General features: G+C 47.8%; 1 protein-coding gene across 1 annotated transcript in view; it reads right to left on the minus strand.

The window, feature by feature from the left end:
* SYT3 (synaptotagmin 3) overlaps window positions 1-21935 on the minus strand; it is a 320686-nt gene that overhangs the window by 197283 nt on the left and 101468 nt on the right. The window contains exon 6 of the mRNA XM_086930105.1: window positions 14592-15141. Within this exon, the coding sequence (XP_086786231.1) occupies window positions 14592-15141 (550 nt within the window). The remainder of the gene's footprint in view (window positions 1-14591; window positions 15142-21935) is intronic.

Consider the following 21935-nt stretch of genomic DNA (forward strand, 5'->3'; position numbering starts at 1 on the left):
GATAGGAATCCATGTCCACGTGAACATCTCTGCTTGGTCCTGCAGGTTATACATTACACGCTCATGCAAAGCTGTTTGGATTATTGCCACTGTCCAATCCTCTTGAGATTGGGGCACGAGTGACCTCCATTGGCGGAGGATACTGAGCTTGGCCGTGGCCAGGGCCATGTGAAGGAGATGATGATGCGGACGGGAGAGGTCTGGAGAATCCCCAGTGTCATTGAAGAGAAGGACAGTAGGGGTGAGGAGGAGTCGCAGTGGTATTGGTGCTCCCAAGGTGTCCCCAACATACGACCAGAAGGACTGGATCAAGAGACACTCACAGAGGATGTGAGTGAGATCGCAGGTGGCATCCACACACCTCCAACAATGGGCATGGGAAAGGAGTCCTGCCATGTTCAGTTTTGTCCGTGTCCAGCGCCAATCATGGAGCATTATGAAAAGACAGAACATTTAGCGGGCTTCCCGGGTGCCCCTCTCCAGGGCTTCCAGGATATCAGCCCAGTCCTCTTCCTCAAGGGTTGTCTGTAGACGGGCCTGCTATTTGGCTCGGAGGCTGCATAGAGAGGTTGGGAGAAGAGGTGGCTTGTGAGTGTGCTGTAGAGCAGTCGCTGCCGGCATGACTCACGGGTGGTGGGGCGGGGGTTATGCAGGGTGTCGGGGTAATTTTAAATATAAACATTTATGAAACTTACCTTCGGCGGTCTGGTCACACGTAGAGTCGTCCTAGCAGGAAGCAGCTGCAAGCAGCCTCCCTCCCCTCCCCATAGCCAATCACAATGCTGCAATGCTGGGAGGCCGACCACACAGGCGTCTATGGGGAGGCAGTTTTCTCCATGCAGCCTACATGGAGAAAAGGGAAAGTGTGCATGGCTGGGTTGGTCAGCGGCCAAAACATTGGGCTAGCCACTCCTCCCCAACCCGCCCACCTGCCTGCCCCCAACCAAACCCTTCTACTGCTTTCTCGCAGTGCGAGAAGAAGAAACATAAAATTGTATTTATACCATTTTATGTTTCTGCTTCTCGCACAGCGAGAAAGCAGTGGGGCGACGCTCCTCCGCCCAAATTGAGGAGCCGCCCCTGCTGTAGAGTCCCGACATCACTCCCATGTGGCAACCCAACATAGTTAGGTAAGCCACCACTGGCGAGGACTGTATAGACCATGAAGGTGGGCCTAAGCAACAACTCAGGCAGTGCTGTAGTCGCAAGTAGCGCCTAGCTTGCCATGGGTAGAGATCAAACTCCTCCCTCAAACATTCAAAAGACTTCAGATCCCTGTTGAGCAAAATTTGGCCTACGGGGGGTATGCTCGCCTCCATCCAGTGAGTCCAGCATAAAGCTTGACCATCAATGCACAGACCGTCTTTGCCCCACAGTGCCACATTATCATGCAAGCATGGGTCCACCCCGAGTAGGTGGTGAGCACATACCAAGGCCTTTTGTGTGGCCTTCAGCACAGGGTTTGAGAGGCATGGCTGTAGGGCATGGTCCTCATAAAGAAGGCTAAGTCTCTCGTCTCCAGAGAGGAGCGATCGTTCTGTGTGGGCCTAGTGCAGAGGGTCCAGGGTACCAGGGAGCAAGTATGCCATGTGTGATAGGTGGAGAGCTAGGGGTAAAGCCTTTTTGAAAGAGGTACAGAAAACATTTTTAGTTTTAATAATCATAAGCAAACATGATTCTTATTAGCGTAAATAAAAGGATTTGAGTTACTGTAATCTGCAGAGACGCAAGGATGGCTGAAGAAACAAGCATTGGGTAAAACCTATAGGAAAGCATGTAGAGGATTTATCTGCAAACATGTAAACCAAAACCCAAAAAACTAAATCAAAAAATGAAATATGCCGGTACCTTAATATGACTGACATATAATTGCAGTTAAAGAAATAAACAATCACTCAAGCAGATGTTTTACTAGCTATGTTTTTTTACAATACCATTTTAACCACAGATTCCTTGCCATGAAATAGCCCCAGTTTCTGGAGATATTTTTCACAGCAGAGCTCCTGCACACCACTGGTTGGTATCGTGTGGCTCCGAGTCCTTTTGGGGTTGGAGACACGGTACTGGCAGACAATATCACCACTGTCAGCTAAGGGTGGGGAAGGGAGAATCACCTGTCACAGGACCAACTGTGGTCAGATATCTACCACTGTAGACATTCAGCTTCTCCTCTGAAATCTGGATGTGTCAGAAAGGTGGCCTTGGTGCTTATCTTACTGGCACTTTAAGCTCCACTGTACAGACAGCATGTGCCATCTGGCATGGTTGACAAGGAGGATGCATGAGGCCCAGATGCCAAGAAGGGCCAGAACCACCCACACCTTGATCCAGGACTAAGCCTGACACATCAAGATCATAGCCAGAATTTCCCAGTATTGTTGCTGCAAAGGAAAATTCCTAAACTCCACAGTATTACCCTTGTGAATGAAAACCTTTAAGAGGGAGCATGGTGGGGCTTCAGTTTGTGTATAGTGAACACCAAGAATGTCAGGAGTTTTGCTGTTGATTGTGGTCTGTGACTGACTGTGGTGAGGCTGCCTTCAACAGTCAGTCATCACAGTATAGGAATAAAGAAACTCCTGAAGTCCGGAGATGGGCAGCAACCACCTGTATTAGTTTTGTGAACCCCTAGATTTGGGCTAAAGTAAAAGCATCAGTGTATTAACTCCTCATTGTCTGTTATACCGGCCAACAACCTGCTTTATATTTCCCTCAACGGCTCATACCACCCAAAAAGGGACAAAGATCCAATGTTTCCATTCCGGGTTGGCGATTCATCATGTCTGACAGATGGGTCTTGCAAACCATTCAAACCGGCTATGCCTTTCTTTCACCTACACCCAATATCGCTCCTGCACCAGAACAGATTTAAAAGCAGCACCTGTCCATTCTCCTACATGCAATCAGCCTTTCCAAATCTGCAATAGAGAAGTTACCGGAGTCAGAAAAAGGTGAGGGTTGCTAATCCCACTATTTCCTTGTTCCAAAAAAAGAGATGGGGCCTCAGACTTCTGCTCTCTCACTACCTTCCTATGGAAGAACAGAATCAAGATGCTCATGTTAGCCCAGATCTAGGGGTTCACAAAACTAATAAAGGTGGTTGCTGCCCATCTCCGGGCTTCAGGAGTTTCTTTATTCCTATACTGTGATGACTGACTGCTGAAGGCAGCCTCACCACAGTCAGTCACAGACCACAATCAACAGCAAAACTCCTGACATTCTTGGTGTTCACTATAAACAAACTGAAGCCCCACCATACTCCCTCTTAAAGGTTTTCATTCACATGGGTAATACTGTGGAGTTCAGGAATTTTCCTTTGCAGCAACAATACTGGGAAATTCTGGCCATGATCTTGATGTGTCAGGCTTACTCCTGGATCAAGGTGTGGGTGGTTCTGACCCTTCTTGGCATCTGGGCCTCGTGCATCCTCCTTGTCAACCATGCCAGATGGCACATGCTGTCTGTACAGTGGAGCTTAAAGTGCCAGTAATATAGGCACCAAGCCCATCTTTCTGACACATCCAGATTTCAGAGGAGAAGCTGAATGTCTACAGTGGTAGATATCTGACCACTGTGTGTCCTGTGACAGGTGATTCTCCCTTCCCCACCCTCAGTTGACAGTGGTGATGAATGCATCACCTGAAGGCAGATGTCAAACCTCTTGAGCTGTGGGCTATTTGCCTACATCTGAAGGCTTTGCTGCCATCCATTAAGGAAGACCTGTGCTGGGTCTCATGAACAACACCACACCAAGTCGTACTGTAGCAAGCAATCATTGGTCATGTTGCAGGAGACTTTGCATCTCTGGATGTGAATGGAGTATCTAGGCATCATCCTGATTGCAAATTATCTAGCAGCGTTCCCGAGTGCCAGAGCAGAGGAACTGAGCAGGCATCATCTGGCAGATCATGAGTTGCAACTACATCGCAAGGTGGTGCTAGAGTCTTACACTGGCTGGAGTTGAAGAAGGAATTCCTGTATACCTTGCCACCTCTAACGCTCCTATCCAAAGTTCTGAAAAAGTTCAAGAAAGACCGGGTCCAGTGATCCTAGTGGCCCTGGATTGGGCCAAGATAGTGAGGTTCCAAGAACTGGGCATGAGCATCTGTCCTTCGATCGGGCTGCCACTTCGTGAGAACCTCTTGCCTCAGCATCGGAGCAGAGTCCACTACCCAAATCTACACACTCTCCTTCTAAATGTGTAGAGCGATGGTAATTGACTGCATTTGATTTGCCGTCTCAAGTGGTGGATGTATTCCTTGCTCCCATTCGCCCCTCCACATAATTCACTTATGGCGGGTGCTGGGACAAATCTGTGACCAGGTGTGGTGGCCAAAATACAGACCTCCCACTCCGTTTGTAATACCACAGTGGGACATTACCTTGGTCTTGACATTTCTCATGTGTATGCCTTCGAGCTTATGCATAGCTGCTCACTGCGTCTCCTGAACTTGAACACCGACTACCTCATTGCGATTTTGTCAGTTTGTCTTGTGAGTAAATTACAGACACTTTCAGTTCAACCACCCTATGCTTCCTTTTCCCCAGAAAAATTGGTGCTGGGGACTTGGGTGGACTTCTTATCTAAAGTCATGGCTCCATTATGCTTTTGGTAATCCATCACTATACCAGCGTTATTTGCTCCCTCCCTTCGAAAGAGGAGGGACACCAGCAGTTGGAACCCCCAGAACGATCTAACCTTTTACATAGTTCGCACCAAGGTACAAAGAAAGGGAAAACTGTGCAAAGGGGTCCTATGTGACTAATAGAGAATGGTTTATCCAGAATCGCAGAATGGATGAAGGCCAGCCGGCTGAAACTAAACTCGGACAAGACAGGGATCCTAATCCTTGGCTCCACTCCCTCCGCAAGGTACGACTCCTGGGGGCCGACCTCGCTGGGAGCTGTCAAGTCAAGTCAAGTCAAGTCAAAAGAATTTATATAGCGCGCTACATACCCAGAGGGTCTCAAGGCGCTTGAGGAAGGGTGGGGGGATTACTTGTCGAATATCCAAGTTTTAAGTTGCTTTCTGAATGCTAGATGGTTCTGAGTGAGACGAAGGTGAGTGGGGAGTGAGTTCCAGGTCTTAGCGGCCAGGTAGGAGAAGGATCTACCTCCCATGGTGGTTTTATTGATGCGAGGTACGGTAGCAAAGGCTTGGCTGGAGGAACGTAGCTGGCGGGGGGGGTGTAGAAGGAAAGTCGAGTGTTGAGGCAATCAGGTCCGAGTTCGTAAAGTGATTTGTGTGCGTGGGTAAGGAGGCGGAAAGTAATCCTCTTATTGACGGGGAGCCAGTGGAGTTTTTTCAGTTGACTGGAGATGTGGTCTTTACGTGGGATGTTGAGTAGTAGTCTGGCTGATGCGTTCTGGATGCGTTGGAGTTTTTTCTGGAGTTTTGCGGTGGTGCCGGCGTATAGGGTGTTTCCGTAGTCCAGGCGGCTTGTAACCAGCGCATGGGTGACCATTTTTCTGGTTTCGGTGGGGATCCAGCGAAATGTCTTTTTGAGCATGCGAAGAATGTTGAAGCAAGATGATGAGACGGCGTTGACCTGTCTGGACATCGAGAGTGAGGAGTCTAAAATGACGCCCAGGTTCCGTGCGTGATCCGTCGGGATGGGTGCTTTTCCAAGAGCCTCTGGCCACCAGGAGTCATCCCAGGCGGAGGGGGAGGTTCCTAAGATAAGGACTTCTGTTTTATCTGAGTTAAGTTTTAGACGGCTATGCTTCATCCATTCGGCTACTTCTTTCATTCCTTCATGAAGGTTGGTTTTGGCAGTATTAGGGTCTTTGGTGAGTGAGAGGATCAGTTGGGTGTCATCTGCGTAGGAGATGATGTTGAGGTTGTGTTGGCGTGCGATGGCTGCGAGGGGGCTCATGTATACGTTGAAGAGGGTGGGGCTGAGTGAAGATCCTTGTGGCACGCCGCAGATGACTTCAGTGGCCTCTGACTTGAATGGTGGGAGGCGGACTCTCTGGGTTCTTCCGGTGAGGAACGAAGTGATCCATTCCAGTGCTTTTCCTTGGATTCCGATGTTTCTGAGGCGCTGTAGAAGGATGCTATGGCAGACTGTGTCGAAGGCTGCGGAGAGGTCGAGGAGGATGAGGGCGACTGTGTCTCCATTGTCCAGTAGAGTTCGAATGTCGTCTGTTGCGGCGATGAGGGCGGTCTCCGTGCTGTGTTTGGCTCGGAAGCCGGACTGTGAAGGGTCGAGGGATTTGTTGGTTTCGAGGAAGGCGGCGAGCTGGTTGTTGACAGCTTTGTCGATGACTTTGGCCGGGAATGGCAGAAGCGAGATGGGGCGGTAGTTTTTGAGTTCGGTGGGGTCAGCTGTGGGTTTTTTCAGAAGGGCGCTGAGTTCGGCGTGTTTCCAGATTTCTGGGAAGGTGCCGGAGTTGAGGGAGCAGTTGATGACGTCTCGGAGGTGTGGTGCTATGATGGAGTCTGCTTTGTTGAAGATGTGGTGAGGGCATGGGTCTGTTGGGGATCCTGAGTGAATGGAGTTCATCAGACGGATGGTGTCCTCAGTGGAGATGGCGTTCCAGTCATTGAGGATGTTCAAGGGGGGTGATGGTGTGGTAGAAGGTTGAGTGGGTTGGTCTCCGGGTTGGTTGTCGAAGCTGTTGTGGATGTCTGCAATTTTGTCGTGGAAGAACGAAGCTAGGGAATCGCAAAGGGTTTGCGAGGGAGTGATGTCGTTGGAGTTGGCGGAGGGGTTGGTAAATTCTTTGACGATGTTGAATAATTCCTTGCTGTTGTGGGCGTTGTTATCAAGTCGGTCTTTGAATGCGGCTTTCTTGGCAGTCCGGATCAGTTGGTGGTGTATGCGGGTGGCGTTTTTGAAGGCGTCCTTGGTTCTGGTGTTTGGGTCTTTTTTCCATGCTTTCTCGAGGGATCGACAGAGTTTCTTAGATTTCTTAAGATCATCGTTGAACCAGGAGGCGTTTTTGCTGCCTAGTTTGGTTTGACGTTTTTTTAACTGTGCTAGGATGTCGGCGCTGTTGGATAGCCATTGGGAGAGGTTAGTGGCTGCTTGGTCGGGGTTTGAGGAGTGGGCAGGGGGGTTTTGGAGAAGCGATGAGGAGATCTGGTCGATGGTGATTTTGTTCCAGTTTCTTCGTAGAGTGGGTTGAGGGAGGTTGTGAGATGTGGTCTTATTGTAGGTAAAGTGAACGCAGCTGTGGTCCGTCCAATGTAGAGTTGTGGTGTGACTGAAGGAGATATGTTTGCTGGAGGTGAAGATGGGGTCAGGGTGTGTGACCTGCGATGTGGGTGGGGGTATTAACAATTTGTTTGAGTCCGAGGTTGGCGAGATTGTCCAGGAGGGTGGTGGTGTTGCAGTCAAAGCTCTTTTCCAGGTGGAAGTTGAGGTCTCCAAGTAGAATGTAATCCTTGGAGGGGAGAGCGTGAGGGGTGATAAAGTCGGTGATGTCGTCACTGAATTGTGCGCGGGATCCTGGAGGTCGGTAGAGGAGGGTGCCTCTGAGTGTGGTCTTGGGGTCGGTGTGGATCTGGAAGTGAAGGTGTTTGGCGCTGTTAAGGTTGACGTCTGAGCTGGTAGAGATACGGATGGAGTTCTTATGAACGATGGCGATGCCTCCTCCAGTTTGGTCGGTGCGGTCCTTACGAATGATCTTGTATCCTTCCGGGATGGCAATGGTGATGCCCCGACACCCACCCTCCACGCACGCAACCTGGGGTTCATCCTGGACTCAAGGCTCTCTATGACTCAGCAAGTCAACGGTGTTTCCTCCTCCTGCTTCAACACCCTCGGCATGCTCCGCAAGAGCTACAGATGGATCCCCACTGAAACCAGAAGAACGGTCACCCAGGCCCTTGTCAGCAGCAGGCTGGACACCGCAAACGCACTCTACGCAGCAACTCCAGAAGAGACTCAAACACATACAAATGCCTCCGCACGCCTCATCCTCGGACTCCCTCGCCACAGCCACATCACTATCCACCTGAGAGATCTGCATTGGCTCCCGGTCAACAAGGGGATCACCTTCAAGCTCCTTACCCACGCTCACAAAGCACTCCACAATGCCGGAACAGCATACCTCAACAAACGACTGTCCTTCTACACCCGAACCGCCAGCTCCGCTCCGCAAACCTCGCACTTGCCACCGTCCCACGCTTCCGCCGAACTACCACCGGTGGCAGATCATTCTCCCACCTCGCCGCCAAGACATGGAACACCCTCCCCGCCCACCTGCGGCAGACACAGGACCTGCTGACCTTCAGGAGACTTCTCAAGACCTGGCTGTTCGACCAGTAGCTGCCCCCCCCGCACCCCCCCCAACGCCTTGAGACCCTCACAGGTGGGTAGCACGTGCTACAAATGCATTGATTGATTGATTAACATATATGTAATACTAACTCTTGACCAAAAAACATGTTTAGATTGAAGACGTATAAGGTTCTAAGTGTGGATCCGGAAATAGATGTGAGGGTGTGGCCTTGAGACGAAGCAGCCGAAAGAGGAGATTATTATGCCAACAAATTCTAAAGAATGGTGACACTCAAAAGACTACTGATCAACATTCTGTGCGTGCTACTTCATTTGGGGTGGCCCAATGTAACCGGGAGCCTGTGAACCTCAGTATAGCTTTACCTTTAAAGTAGAGCAAGGCTGGGTCTGTAAGCATGGTGGTGTAGGAAGTTGGACCTTCCTAGGAGTCCAATACCGGCCCCATATTGAACTGCTCCAGCAAACACAGTAAGTGCAGCACTGTCAAAGTGGTTCGATGAGGGAAATATGGGATCAAATATGCATTTTACAGCACAATTGTCTACATATACTGACTGAAAAGCTGTATGTTGCATAGGTGTTGCACAATGGGGTATTAATAACATATGTAATAGATCAGGATCCTGCCAAAGAATTCAGGAGTAATGTTTTCCCATAGCAGCAAATTATTAGGTACTTAAACTAATTATAAAAGCATTATACGGGTAGTACATGTTGTGGTATCAAGAGCGGGCGTGCCCCATCATACAGAGTGCCCACTGAAATACCCGTGCCAAGATTTAAATTCTATGATAGGATAGAATTTAGGGGTGCACGAAGTGCACTTCCGCCAAGTTCTTTCTTACCCTTCCTCAAACTTTATAGATTTCTTAAAGTTTGTAAAGTATTTTTAAAAGAATTAAGTACAAAGTAAGTTTTGTTGGCGAAGGAGGCGTGAAACAGCATGAGATTGGGCATTCTTCTGTGCCAGGAGGCTGTTAATGTATGCATGGACGCGACTGTGGGCTGCTGAAAGACTCCAGAGTGTGGCACCCAGAGAAGGGGGCCGCGGAAGGGTTCCAGGGCTCTGGTAACAAGATGGTGCGGAGTGACGCTTACTTATGCAAGAGCAGTGCTCAGTATGCCGGGTTATGTTATGTCGATTGGAAGAGCGCTCTAATCACCCGTGCGGGTATCCAGGCGCTGGAGAAACCCGTACATGCTTGTTATCCTTAGGTCACTGACCTCACGAGCACATTACAATAATAGATTCAATGGTGGTGCCTATGTGGGGATTAAATTGCAATGAACAAAACGCCAACCTACCCCGCCGCCTCCCTCCTCCCCCGTAGTCTGGAGTGTTCTGGCAAATCTGTAAATCGTCCAATAAAACATGTAAAATCAGTGTAGGAGGTATGTGTGTGCGAGAGAGAAGGTGAAAGACAGCAAGGAGGTGCCACAAGATATACACAGAGCCATTAAGAAATACAGACATGCACTCTCTCGTGCAAAACGAAAAGTACAATCCTAGGCATGTCCAGGCACAGAATGTTGCAGCAATAGGACAGATAACACAGGGACACCTATCGGACTGCACAGATGCCACAATCCTCGCCCCTGCTCTGGCGTTACCATTGCTAGCAGCAGACCTGCACCCCACCACGGCACATGTGGCCACAACACAGCAATAAATAGCATCAACATCGTCTTGTCGCTGGCAGAAAGGGAGTGCTTAAGTTTCAAAATGTCATTTTGCCTGAAGCTCTGTAAAACCTTGCACTGGCCTTTCTGCGATACAGATGTGTCGGTAGCTTCAACATCTGGCTCATGCACCAAGATAATACAGACAGAAGTAAAACAGAGGTTATAGTAATGTGGCTGTCTCTTAGGTCAGACTGCAGGGCTGCCCCGCAGGTTCTACAGATATTGCAAGCTGGATTGCAAACATGTAACTGACTCAGACCTCTGTTATCCCTGGAGTTGATGTGTTCAGTCCAACTGGTGGTTAAACTCACGCACTCCCTGGTAAGCTGGGTGAATTGAGCTAGGTGCTGATTGGTGAATCCTCCTGCGTATGAGATTCAGAAAATCTATGATGCGCTGCCCTCAAATTATAGGAAGCGTCCCCAATTCGCACTCTAAGACCACTTTAAATAAGTTATTCAAAAAGGTGTAAAGTTCTTCACGAAGATTCTTTTTATTTGTTTTGTTTACTTTTCGTAATTTGTATTCTTAATTCATTTAGTAACATCCGTTAGGAATGATCAGACTCATATATTTGTAACATAAATACGCACAATGCATTTCGGGTAATGCCCTTCGTTAGGGTCTGAATACTATAAAAATAGAAGAAACTTGAGCTCGGTTCTATCTGGTATCATGATTGAATTCCCCCAAAATCAACGAGCTATGGATGGTGAAGATGATTAGGGGCTTATATGTCTCCTAGAGATCATGGATAGTGTTCAACCAAAGCGAATCTAGATTTTTAACAAGTATAACACCACATGTGTTGCAAGGAATGAACCATGCTAGTGCCTGTAAACAGGTTCCAAAGAGGGAGGGAGGCAAAGGACACTGTTTACCACTCAAATAGTGGAAGGTCCAGTAACAGCTTAGTGTCTGTACAAAGTACTAGGGAGTCAAACCAAAAAAAGGTCTACTCGAGCTCGGCGGGGATGGGTAGGTCTTTTCACCCGAACGCAGCTGACTTCAGCCACACCATGGGCTTAGCGCTGTGATTCAGCCCTGCCGAACACTCATGTGGCCTCTAGGTCCTGATCATTAGACATAGACATAGGAGGATCCACTAAGGTAAACAATTTCAACACATATGACACGAGCATGTTGTTGTCTTCACTTTGGTCCTGAAGAATCGCGGTAAATATACCAAGAGCGAGAAACATGTTGACCACATGCACCTCTAGTATCTTCTAGGGTAACACAACATAATTGGTTGACACCTAGGGGACTAGTTTCACACTTTTTAATCGTAGCTAGGGGACCCCCAGAATAAAGTCCGTTCCGGTACCCCTAATTACATTTTAGCTACCTTACCATAGGTATACACCTCCCTGCCCACATACCCCACTTCACCTACAGGCAGTTGGAAAAAAGATCTCCGCCAAAGAGCCCCTCTCTGAGGTGTGCCCGTCGGGGATTGCACCGCCTCCCCGACGAGGAGCAACCGCCGATGATGAAGCATGACACTCCTCGGGGTGTGTGAGGCAAATATATCCAACATAATGGATTCCCCAGGGTATTAATAATATCCCCTGTCTTTCCCCTCTACTTGGTCACGCCAGCAAGAACTTTTCTATCCCTGACCCCCTTTTTTTGGTTTGAGTGCCTGTAAACAAGCAGTGGTATGGACTTGCTATTACCATTGGTAAACAAAACAAATAAATATAATCTTCGTGAAGAACCTTACACCTTTTGAATAACCTTATTTAAAGTGGTCCTACAGTGCGAATTGGGGACGCCCCCCCATATTTTGGGGACAGCGAATCATAGTGGATTCCTCGAGTTACACACATCTATTTGTCAAAATACACTAATGTCACTAGTTCAGCTATCAGACAGCAGAACTTTCCCTCGGGTTACACAGATCCTTGAGACACTTGCAACAGGGCATGTGAAATATATAGACAAGGCCAGATCTCAGACTTCAGTGCTACCTTAAAGGTGTGTTTAGCCTCTGAGGTAGTACTGATGGCTTACACCAGCTCAGGTATGAAACCTCAGCGGCAACCCTGAGGTCACCGAGATGACCCAGATTCAGGTTTAAGACAGCAGAACTACCTCTCAGGTTGCTCACAGCACCACTTGCAGTACGTTTGTGTAACAGTGCTTTCACTAGATGTATAGGTTTTAAACCTGTGTTAAGGGTGCACTAGCTCATCACAACAGGCTGCTGGAATGTGACTGTGTGTAATACAATCTGGTGATGAGCAGCATGTCTCTTATCAGACCATGGACACGCAGGCGTCCCTGCATCAGGTCTCAACCAGTAGAGCTACCAAAGAACAGATACCAGTGGACGAGAACAAGATGCCAGTGGACGAGAACAGATGACAGCAGAGCTACAAATGAGAAATTACAAATCAAACACTGTTAGGTTGACACAACTGGCCCAGAGTGTTTGGAGCGTAGGAATTGCCCGAGATTGTGATGTAAAATAGAATCGGGTATTTCACGTTGCACCAAGTCTACTGTCCTAATGTGTATTAAAATAGAACATTTGTCATTCACTGTGCAAAAATTCCTTAGAGAGCCCCAAATGCTGAGAATAATGTTACTGACCCTGTGCGCTTTAAAATGTACTATTTGCCACATGCTTCTCAAAGAATGACTCCGTATTTTATGCACTGCATCGGAAAAGCGAAAGGAGCCCCCCACAAGTAATCTTGATTCTGCTCTTATGATGTCTCTGTCTCCACTGATCCATGTGTTAGCCCCCCCCCAAAGTTTGAATCGTGTTGCACCCCTGCACTAGCTCAGAGATCCAATACAGCAGATCTGCCTGTCAGACTGACAAGACGACACAGGCTTTGGCCTCCGACAGCAAGGACGTACATAAACTCACACAAAGTACACACCTGTGCACCTCACAGTACAGAGGCATCCGCTGATTTATAAAGAGCTAGCCCTGCAAACTCAGGGGCATATTGACAAGGGTTTTATCCCTCCTTTTTTGCTTTAACAGCTAAAACTATTGAAATAATCATTTGCCATCGTAGGATTAGGGCAAAATGCAGGTATGGAGTTTTTAAGGTTAGTTGCCCATCTTTCCACTGAGAGTATAGACCATGTACGACCCGTTTTTTTTGTCCTGATAGAAGGTTGTGACAGATCTCTGGGGTCCAAACAAAAGATAGTAAGAAATGGTCCGACAAGGGTACTATGATGGTCTCAGCCAATCTAATATTGTTGAGATTAGTAAAAAAAAGAATCAAGCAAATGGCCTAATTTGTGGGTAGGGCCAGTCACAATTTGTTTCAATTGAAAGGCTTCAAGGCCTGCCGTGAGATCTTGTGAAAGGGAGGTGTCAGGCTCATCAAAGTGAATGTTAAAATCACCCAGGATCGAAAAATTAGGGGCGAGGCTAAGCGACATTTCTCCTATTATCAAGGATATTGCTAACCCTGCTAGCGATAAAAAAAAGCAGCCCTAACCGCGGTTAACGCTGCTTTTTTACGTATGGTATTTTCTGACTTAGCCATGATATCCTATGTAAGGTGGATATCATGGGTAAGTATGTCTCTCCATATCAGCAAGCTATTGCCAAACCTTGTGCAATTATCGCTGTATTTCCAGCGATAATCTCACAATTGGCAGCAGCGTTGCTGATAACGGGCTATCTCCGCGATAAAATTCAGAGTTGGCCGGTGATAATTATCTCCTGGCCTTGTTAATATGCTCCTGAGTTCTCAGGCAGGAGCAGTATCCTTCAGATTACACAAAATGCCACTGGTTAGTGTCTCGGACAGCAGAGCTACCCCTCACAGTAGGAACTTGCCTTCGGCTCTGATCTTAGACAGCAGAGCCCCTCAGTTCTCGAACGTGCGAGAGCAGACCTATCGCTCAGATTTCACGTGCGTGGTGGCAGGCTGATGAATCGAACATCGAAGCTTGCCCTCAGGCTGCGCATCTCGCCAGGCTGGGGCTCCAGGCACGAGCGCCCCTCGCATCACAAAGATGGCGTGTTCAGATCTGCTGGCGCAGTGCTATTCCCCGAGTTACACATCTGTCACCCAGGCAGCAGTTCTCCCTCTGGATAGCAGGCGGTCTCAGTTAGCTCAGGGCCGCTCTCGCAGAGCTACCACACATTTAGCGCTGTATCAGGACGCAGACACCAGACCTATCAAGCAAGGTACACATCTTCTATGGCGTGCATCTAATAACCTGTCCTCAGGTCACCCATTTGCCAACAGTTCATGCCTCAGACAGACAGAAGAGCTATCAATCTGCCACCGGTCGGCATCAGCCAGCAGTGCGAACCCTCAGCTTACATGATACAGAGGTGCTGGGCCTGTCCCTCAGGTTACATACCTGCCGACAGGCAGTGCCTCACACAGCAAGCTATGCCTAAGGTAACACACGTCTTCCAGACGAGACGGCAGAGTTATGACGCGTTACATGGAAGTCACTAGCTCAGGCCTCGCACAACAAATGAGTCCCTCGGGCTCCCTGTCTAACAGCCCCAGGCCACAGAGTTCGGCTGGGCATTTTTCTTTGTTTCAGGCTGAAACTCCAGAGCTATCCCTCGCATTGCACGTCTACCACTGGACCAGATGTCATATTGCACAATCTTATGTTTACAGCATGGACCATCAAGTTGTTCTATCAGAAAAGTTTACTTACCGAGCTTGCTTCAAGGATATCCCTCCAAACAGGGCTGTCCTCTGTGAGGTCTGAGAACTCCAGGAGGTTTTCCAGCACCACCTGTCCAATGAGGTCATGGCGGGTGAAGCGGTCGAAGTCATAGACGCTGAAGTGCAGCTTGCGGTTCTGGAGCTCATTGAAGGGGACGCTGAAGTGAAAGGTCTCATTGAAGATAGGGTTCAGGGTCTTCCGATGCACCTTGGTTTGGAATTTCTTCTTGCGGTCGGGCAGCAGGTAGATCTTGACGTAGGGGTCAGAGAATCCATTAGCATCCTTGGCGGGCAGCTCCAGGGCCTTGAGGATCTTGACCACCAGCTGCTCAGTGCTGTAGAGGTATCGCAGGACAAAGCTTATGCGGCCACAGCTTGTGGCCTCCTGTTTTTTCATATCACCATCAGCGGATCGCTGCTTGTACAATTCTGGCTTGATGTGTCCAATGCTCGTGGCCTGCTCGGGTTTCTCATCCACATGGCTCCCAAAGTCTGGGCTTGACAGCTGCTGGGTCATCGGTCGGGGAAGAGTACTATACCTAGGTGTCGAGGTAAGAGAAGAATCGTTAGTGATAAATAGGACATTGACTTGCACCATGTTTGATAAGTAGCAATAAAGGGATAATGCCACATTATCTTGCATCAAATTCTTTAAAGTGAACTTAGTAGCCACCATAGTACCTGCTTGTCCCACATGGATCATAACCCATTGCCAACACAACGGCCTCTTGCCAACTCCTCCATATAACACCACTGATCTCAACTAGTCTCGTGTCGGACCACCACAGATCGCTTAAAACTAATCCCCACAAGGTCTTCTGTCCAGAGTCCCATACAGGAAAACTGCCCACACTGATGCTCCCTTGTCCAAACCTCCATTGCACATCATTCCCCAAACCAAGGGTCTCCAACGTGGACCCCTATATAACAGCATCAGCTGCAACAAGAGTTTACTTGTCCAGCCTGGTGGTCTGGCCTTTTTTCTCACAGCATAGATATTTGTACATATGTCCCTGTAACACCACTCACTACATCAATGGTCTTATATATGAACCATACCTATTAACAGCATGCCCTACACCCAGAACTTTCAGCCCGGTTTTTTGATTCACAGTTCTAGCCACACAAGCACTCTCTCAACTAGACATCTAACACTGAATCTAGCCAATCCCATGCCCCACACTGTGAATTCAATTCCTGTCCTGACTGCAAGACAACAGCATTCCCAGCCCTGATGTCCTTTTGTACTGACTGTGATATAAAAGCTGTGCCTGCACTGAGGTCTCCTGTCCAGACTGCACTGTAACAGAAGGGCCCACTTTGGGGGCATCTTGTACTGACTGGGATTCATCACCTTCCAATAGGAGTTCTATTCAGCTGTAGTATTGATGACAGTAACAGAAAATGCATTTCATACATAACCTTAGTTTATACAATATATATATCAAAGCATGTCGCTAAGGCAGCAGAGGGTTGGCTGACTCACACTGCCGTCATATCCCAAATTCAAATCTGAGTTCACTAATGATTTATAATCCATGGATAATCTGACTGCAGGAAACATGGAGCTGTGCAGATTTTAGTTTTGGGAATTTATTTGGCTTATGTTGTGCAGTAAAACCTTCACCAAATGGTCACGCAAGTGGGGGTTTACCTATCCTGCTTAGTAATAGTATAAATTGGAACATACTGGTTTTTATTCACCCATCAAAATTCTCTATGTGCTTACAACTGAGCTTGACTAAGTTGACACCAGGCCAGTACTCAACCCTTTTAGTGGTAAACGCATATATTCCTTCAGGTAGGGCATCTGATTCTCTTGTTAACTCCATTTTCTCTTTTGTGCTCAGAATCAGTGCCTCTGAAGACTGTACATTGATAATTTTGGTAGGTGATTTTAATGCCAAACTCTCAAATTGTTGTTCTCTGGCTTTTAGTAACTGTGATTTGGAAGATATATGGTGTATTCCTGAAATTATTCTGCCAGCATACACTCGATCGGATAGGAGAGGGTTGAGTTTCTCGGATTGTTTAAGAGCCAATGGCCGAGTCATATCGCTTACTCCAATTCATCTTGCAGATAGACCTGAAAAGACTTTCCGGGTAGATGGTAATAGATTAGGAGAACTATTCACAAACTGCATTTTGTAAACCGTATGGCTCACATACTATAAAATGCTATTCACAAAACGACATGCAAAAGTTTCCGCTTCCACCTCTCATATATTTTATGTGTGAAGAATTCTACCCCGACTGTGGAATCTCTGCACTGATATGCCACGGAGCATAGTTTTCATTAGTGCAGCAGGTGCAGTGGCACTGAGTCCCAGAAACCTGAGGGACCTATTGAACACTGAATATTGCTTTATTTTACAGTTCAATCAGTAGCTGGGGGCTCGTTTCATTCCTTGCATTAGGACAGATGACACGCTTACTACGTCACTGGATATGCCTATGCTTTATCAATAAACCTGTGAAGGACAGGGCAGTGGCTGTAAAATAGGGAACACTAACTACTAAATGGGAGGAGTTTTAGGAGGAGTAACGAAGAGTTAAGGGAGGGAGGGCTAGGCACGGGGTTATAGAGGGACATGCAACGACTCAAAAGAGAGTGCAAATATGAGTAATGCTCCCTGGCCCTGATGCACGCTCACACCATCCAACCTCTGAGGCCCACTGGCGTGCACACCGTGTTCTCCGTCTCCATGATCGCTGCACCGAGATCCATGCCCCAGCCCACACCTACGCACTCCTTGGCAAGGTGTGCCAAGACACTGCAGGGCTCATAATTTGGGAACAGCTTCCGGTTGTGACACCCATCAAAAAGTGCCAGTTTCCATAGTACTAACCAACGAAACTCAGTTCTAGGGTACGCTTTGTTCCAGGTGCCCCATTCAGTCTGTAGTGGACAACATAATGAGCCCCACACTGCAGAGTTCCCGTCGGAAGGCCATGGGAAAAAACGACCATCAGCAAAAGAAACTCCCATTCGAGAGGATGGCTGGAAGAGCAGAATAAGCAGGTACCACCATGGCTGAGGGAGGGGATTCTACGGCACCACCCCAAACAGGCCCATTTGGGCAAGACGCATTATTAGCAGAGTTACGCGCAGGCTTCCGAGCGCTGGACACTCATTTTGATGCATTAGATGGAAGACTAGACAAGATGGGGGCCAGGTTGGATCAACACGATGGCCAGTTGGACACCCCGGAGGGCAGAATCTCCGACTTAGAGGATGACTCAGCACAAGCCAGCAAAAAGATAGAAAGGTTGGAACAAGTACTCAAGACTGTAGCCATCAAGAATAAAGAATTGGAAGCCCGAGGATGACAGAATAATATTTGCATTCTTAGGGTCACGGAATCGGGGAACATCACTTACAACGCATTTTTTACAACGCACTACCATTACATCGCAATCATTACAACGCATACCATTACAACGCATTGCGCTGGGGGGCGCTCTAGGATAGGGAATATATTTAATTTACTATCCAACACCTTCCCTGCTATCCACGGGGACTGGAGTTGGAATAGTAAATTAAATAATTCACTATCCAGCGCCTAAAAGCATTATGCGTTGTAATGGACTGCGTGGTAAAAACCGCGTTGTAAAGGCATGCGATGTAAAAGCATGCGTTGTAGTGACACCAATCCCCCGGAATCCACCAATACAGGCCGCCTGCATGAGTTCGTTGAGAGACTTTTAACAGAGCTCTTTGATCGAGACTCCTTCACTCCCACTTTCGTGATAGAAAGAGCTCACTGCACTTTGAGGCCACGGCTGAATCCAGGCTATCCCCTAACCCAATTATGGCCAGATTTCTGAATTTTAAGGACAGGGACAAAACCTTGCGGCTGGCTTGAGAAAAGGGCCCTTGTGAATTGGCAGGGGGCCATACTGTCCCTGTACCCTGACTTCACGGTCATGGTGCAGGAAGCAAGAAGGAAATTTGGAGCAATTAAAGCAGCGCTGCGTAAAGAAGGGCTCAGATACAGGATGCTCTATCCCGCCAGGCTGAAAGTGGACTATGACGGCAGATCACGGATCTTTGATGATCCTGCAGCAGTACAGGACTTTCTCAAGGCAAGGGCCAATGCTGGAAACGGCCGAAAATCTCCATCACCGGGCAGATCTCACCTGATATCAGACTCTGGCACTAGCATGGAACTGTTCTCCACTAGCTGAGGATTATTGGGCTGAGTGTTGTTGAATGTGGTGCATTAGACTCTAAGCTGATGCTATATGTAATTACCCACCATGGACTCACCATTAGGACATGCTACCCAGTACATTTGCCAGGGCGGGTGTAGCGTCGCCTCCCCATGCTTCTGCACATTACTGATGAAGTAGTTTAGTAAGTTCTGGTTTATGTTTATGAGGCTGCAAGAGGGTATGGGTTTCCCCAGTAGTAAGAGTAAGGTGATGGGAGGTGGTGAGGGGAGATTTGTGGGACAAATTAGTTTCTTTTTCTTTTTTCCACACAGGTTTACACAAACAAGATACCACATCTTAATCGAATCATGCTGTAGGTCACATACACGGTTTGAATATGGCTCCTGACAAACGCAGTGAGGGCCAGATACGAGATATGTCCTGGAATGTGCGTGGGCTCAATAATACGCGAAAGCACAAACAAGTACTACATTATTTGCAACGCCACCACGTAGACATAGCATTTTTACAAGAGACACGCTTGGCACGGCATGCCTCTTCAAATTTTGCAGCGGGATGGGGGCTCTGCTTGTTATTTTTCAGGCTATAGCTCATATTCGAGGGGAGTGTCGATCCTTATCCATAAAAGAGTCCCCTTCAAGACAGTGGAAGTTTACAAGGACCAAGTAGGCAGGTATGTAATGGTGAAGGGGTGGCTTTTAGGGAATAAGATATTATTGGTTAATGTTTATGCTCCTAATATCAATGACCCTGAGTTTTTTATGGAACTCCACTCTCAAATAGACAGGATAGGGGCAGAACACATTTATATAGAGGGGGACTTCAATATTTTGCTTAACCCGCGATTAGATAGCACTATATCAATCGGGTATACTAAGCCGACAGACTTTAACCACCCTGATAAACTCATATCACTTGTTAGACGCATTGCGCCATTTCCGGCAAGAGGCGCATGCATTTACCAATTACTCAGCCCCCCACAACACCTGGACCAGGTTGGACTACTGATTGTTGTCCCCAAGTGTTACCACATGGTAGGGTGATCTCATGCATTTACCACGCACATTATCAGACCATGCCCCAGTCATCCTTAGGCTCAAACGGAGTTACGGAAATGGGCGACACTATTGACTAAATATCAAGGGGCTGCAGAGAGGGAGTCCTATTTCTTGGGGAAATACGCTACAGCTAGGAGATACGGGGAGGGTGAAAGACTGCGACGCACATTGCCAAGACTAATACAGCCTAGCAGAGGGCATATGTACATCATTAGTCTATTAGGTGATGACGAGGTTTTAATATCGGATTGTGAGGGCATTAAGGAGAGAATATTGCTATATTACAAAGATTTGTACACTACCCAGGTCTCTCCTGATACGGGATCTAGTAACGCCTATTTGGAAGAAATCGCTATGGTTTGACTAGCCTTTTCAATGCTTCGGACACCCCCCGGCCATCCGACCGATGTCACGGTAGGCGTGTGCGTGCCGTCCGATCAGCGCAAGCGTAGGATTCGGCCACGCCCGGAGAAATGTCCACCGCAGAGAAGCGGCTAGAGGATGCTCATAGGGACTTTCTTGTCAAATCATTCACAATAGGCAAAGTTATTCAAGCGATAGACGATATGGACGGCTCAAAGCCTCCAGAGTTAGACGGATTCACTGGATGCTTCAACAAAGCATTCAAGAGAGACCTTGCCCCGCATCTTATCAACGTCTACCAGGAGGCGATCAAATCGGGCTAGGTCCCATTAACAATGCATGAGGCTGTAATCACTATACTTCCTAAAGCAGGGATTGACCGTCCACATTGCGGTTTGCACAGGCCACTCTCCTTATTGAATTTCAATGATAAAATTCTGGCCAAGAAGATGTTGGCGAACAGGCTATCACTAATACTCAAAAAATGATATCTCCTGCCCAGGCAGGCTTTATACCACGAAGATGTACAGCATTGAACTTGAGGACCCTGTTTGCAATGTTGCATAGGATGGACCCCTCACTCCCAGCCGCGGCAGTCTTGTTAGATGCCAAGAAGTCTTTTGATTCATTGGAATTGCCCTTTCTGCATGCTACACTGACACGTTTAGGGATGCCCCCTCATTCAATTTTGGTTATATCACTTCCATACGCACGCCCCTTGCGTGTGTGCATTTGAATGGAGCATTGATGGACTCCTTCACACTATCAAGAGGGACCTGTCAGGGTTGCCCCCTGTCTCTGCTCTTTTTTATCATAATCTCAACCCGGTACTACCTGAACTTACACACTATAGCGCCCTATCTGGCTTACACATTAATTGGAAGAAATCTGAAATCTTCCCCCTCACGGAAGCCAACAATGACCGGGCCCACCGACTTTCCCTTATGGTGTGACGACTCGGTTAAATATTTAGGAATACAAATTCACCGAGACCAGGCTCAACTTCTCCGAACGTAATTATGGCTCTGCGTTGGAGACACTGACAGACAGAGTGGACCGATGGTTGAAGCTGCCATTAACAATGGTGGGAAGAAGTACCCTAATAAAAATGGTGGTACTTCCGCAATTTTTATATATGTTCCAGACATACCTATACCTTTAAATAAGTCCTTCTTTGCGACCCTTCGAACGCTTCTGATCCATTTAGTATGGGGGGAAACAACCCAGAATCAGTTGGGAGGTCCTGATACAACCTTACAAGGGGGGGTTCGGGGTCCCCAACTTCCGTATCTATGACTTGGTGGCCCAATGTAGCTTTTCCAGACCCTGGTTTAAATCTGATGCTCGGGTGCTTTACCTCTGTCCAGGAGCTGACCTTTCTTTTCCCACTCCATTGTCCGCACCACTACCAGTAGGTCTGGCCAGGGACCCTCACGACCTTTAAACCCTATCGACCACTAGCTGGGCCTAGAAACCATTGACCCGGGCAACCGGGACACAGCTCCTTTACTCTCTATCGCTCCCCTTATCTGGGAAGGGTTCCCATAACCAGGCAAATAGTCGTTCAGCTCACTTTGTCTAAGTAAAAATTGAATACATGCAGAGACCTGTTTTCGGATGGACATATATACTCCAGAATAGAAGATATACGCTTTAGCGGGCCCACTTTCATGGATCAATTCATGCTATGCAGATTGCAAAGAGCCCTTAGAACACAATTACAGTTATCTCATAGA

Source organism: Lissotriton vulgaris, chromosome 7 (assembly GCF_964263255.1).
Source record: "Lissotriton vulgaris chromosome 7, aLisVul1.2, whole genome shotgun sequence".
Classification (NCBI taxonomy): domain Eukaryota; kingdom Metazoa; phylum Chordata; class Amphibia; order Caudata; family Salamandridae; genus Lissotriton; species Lissotriton vulgaris.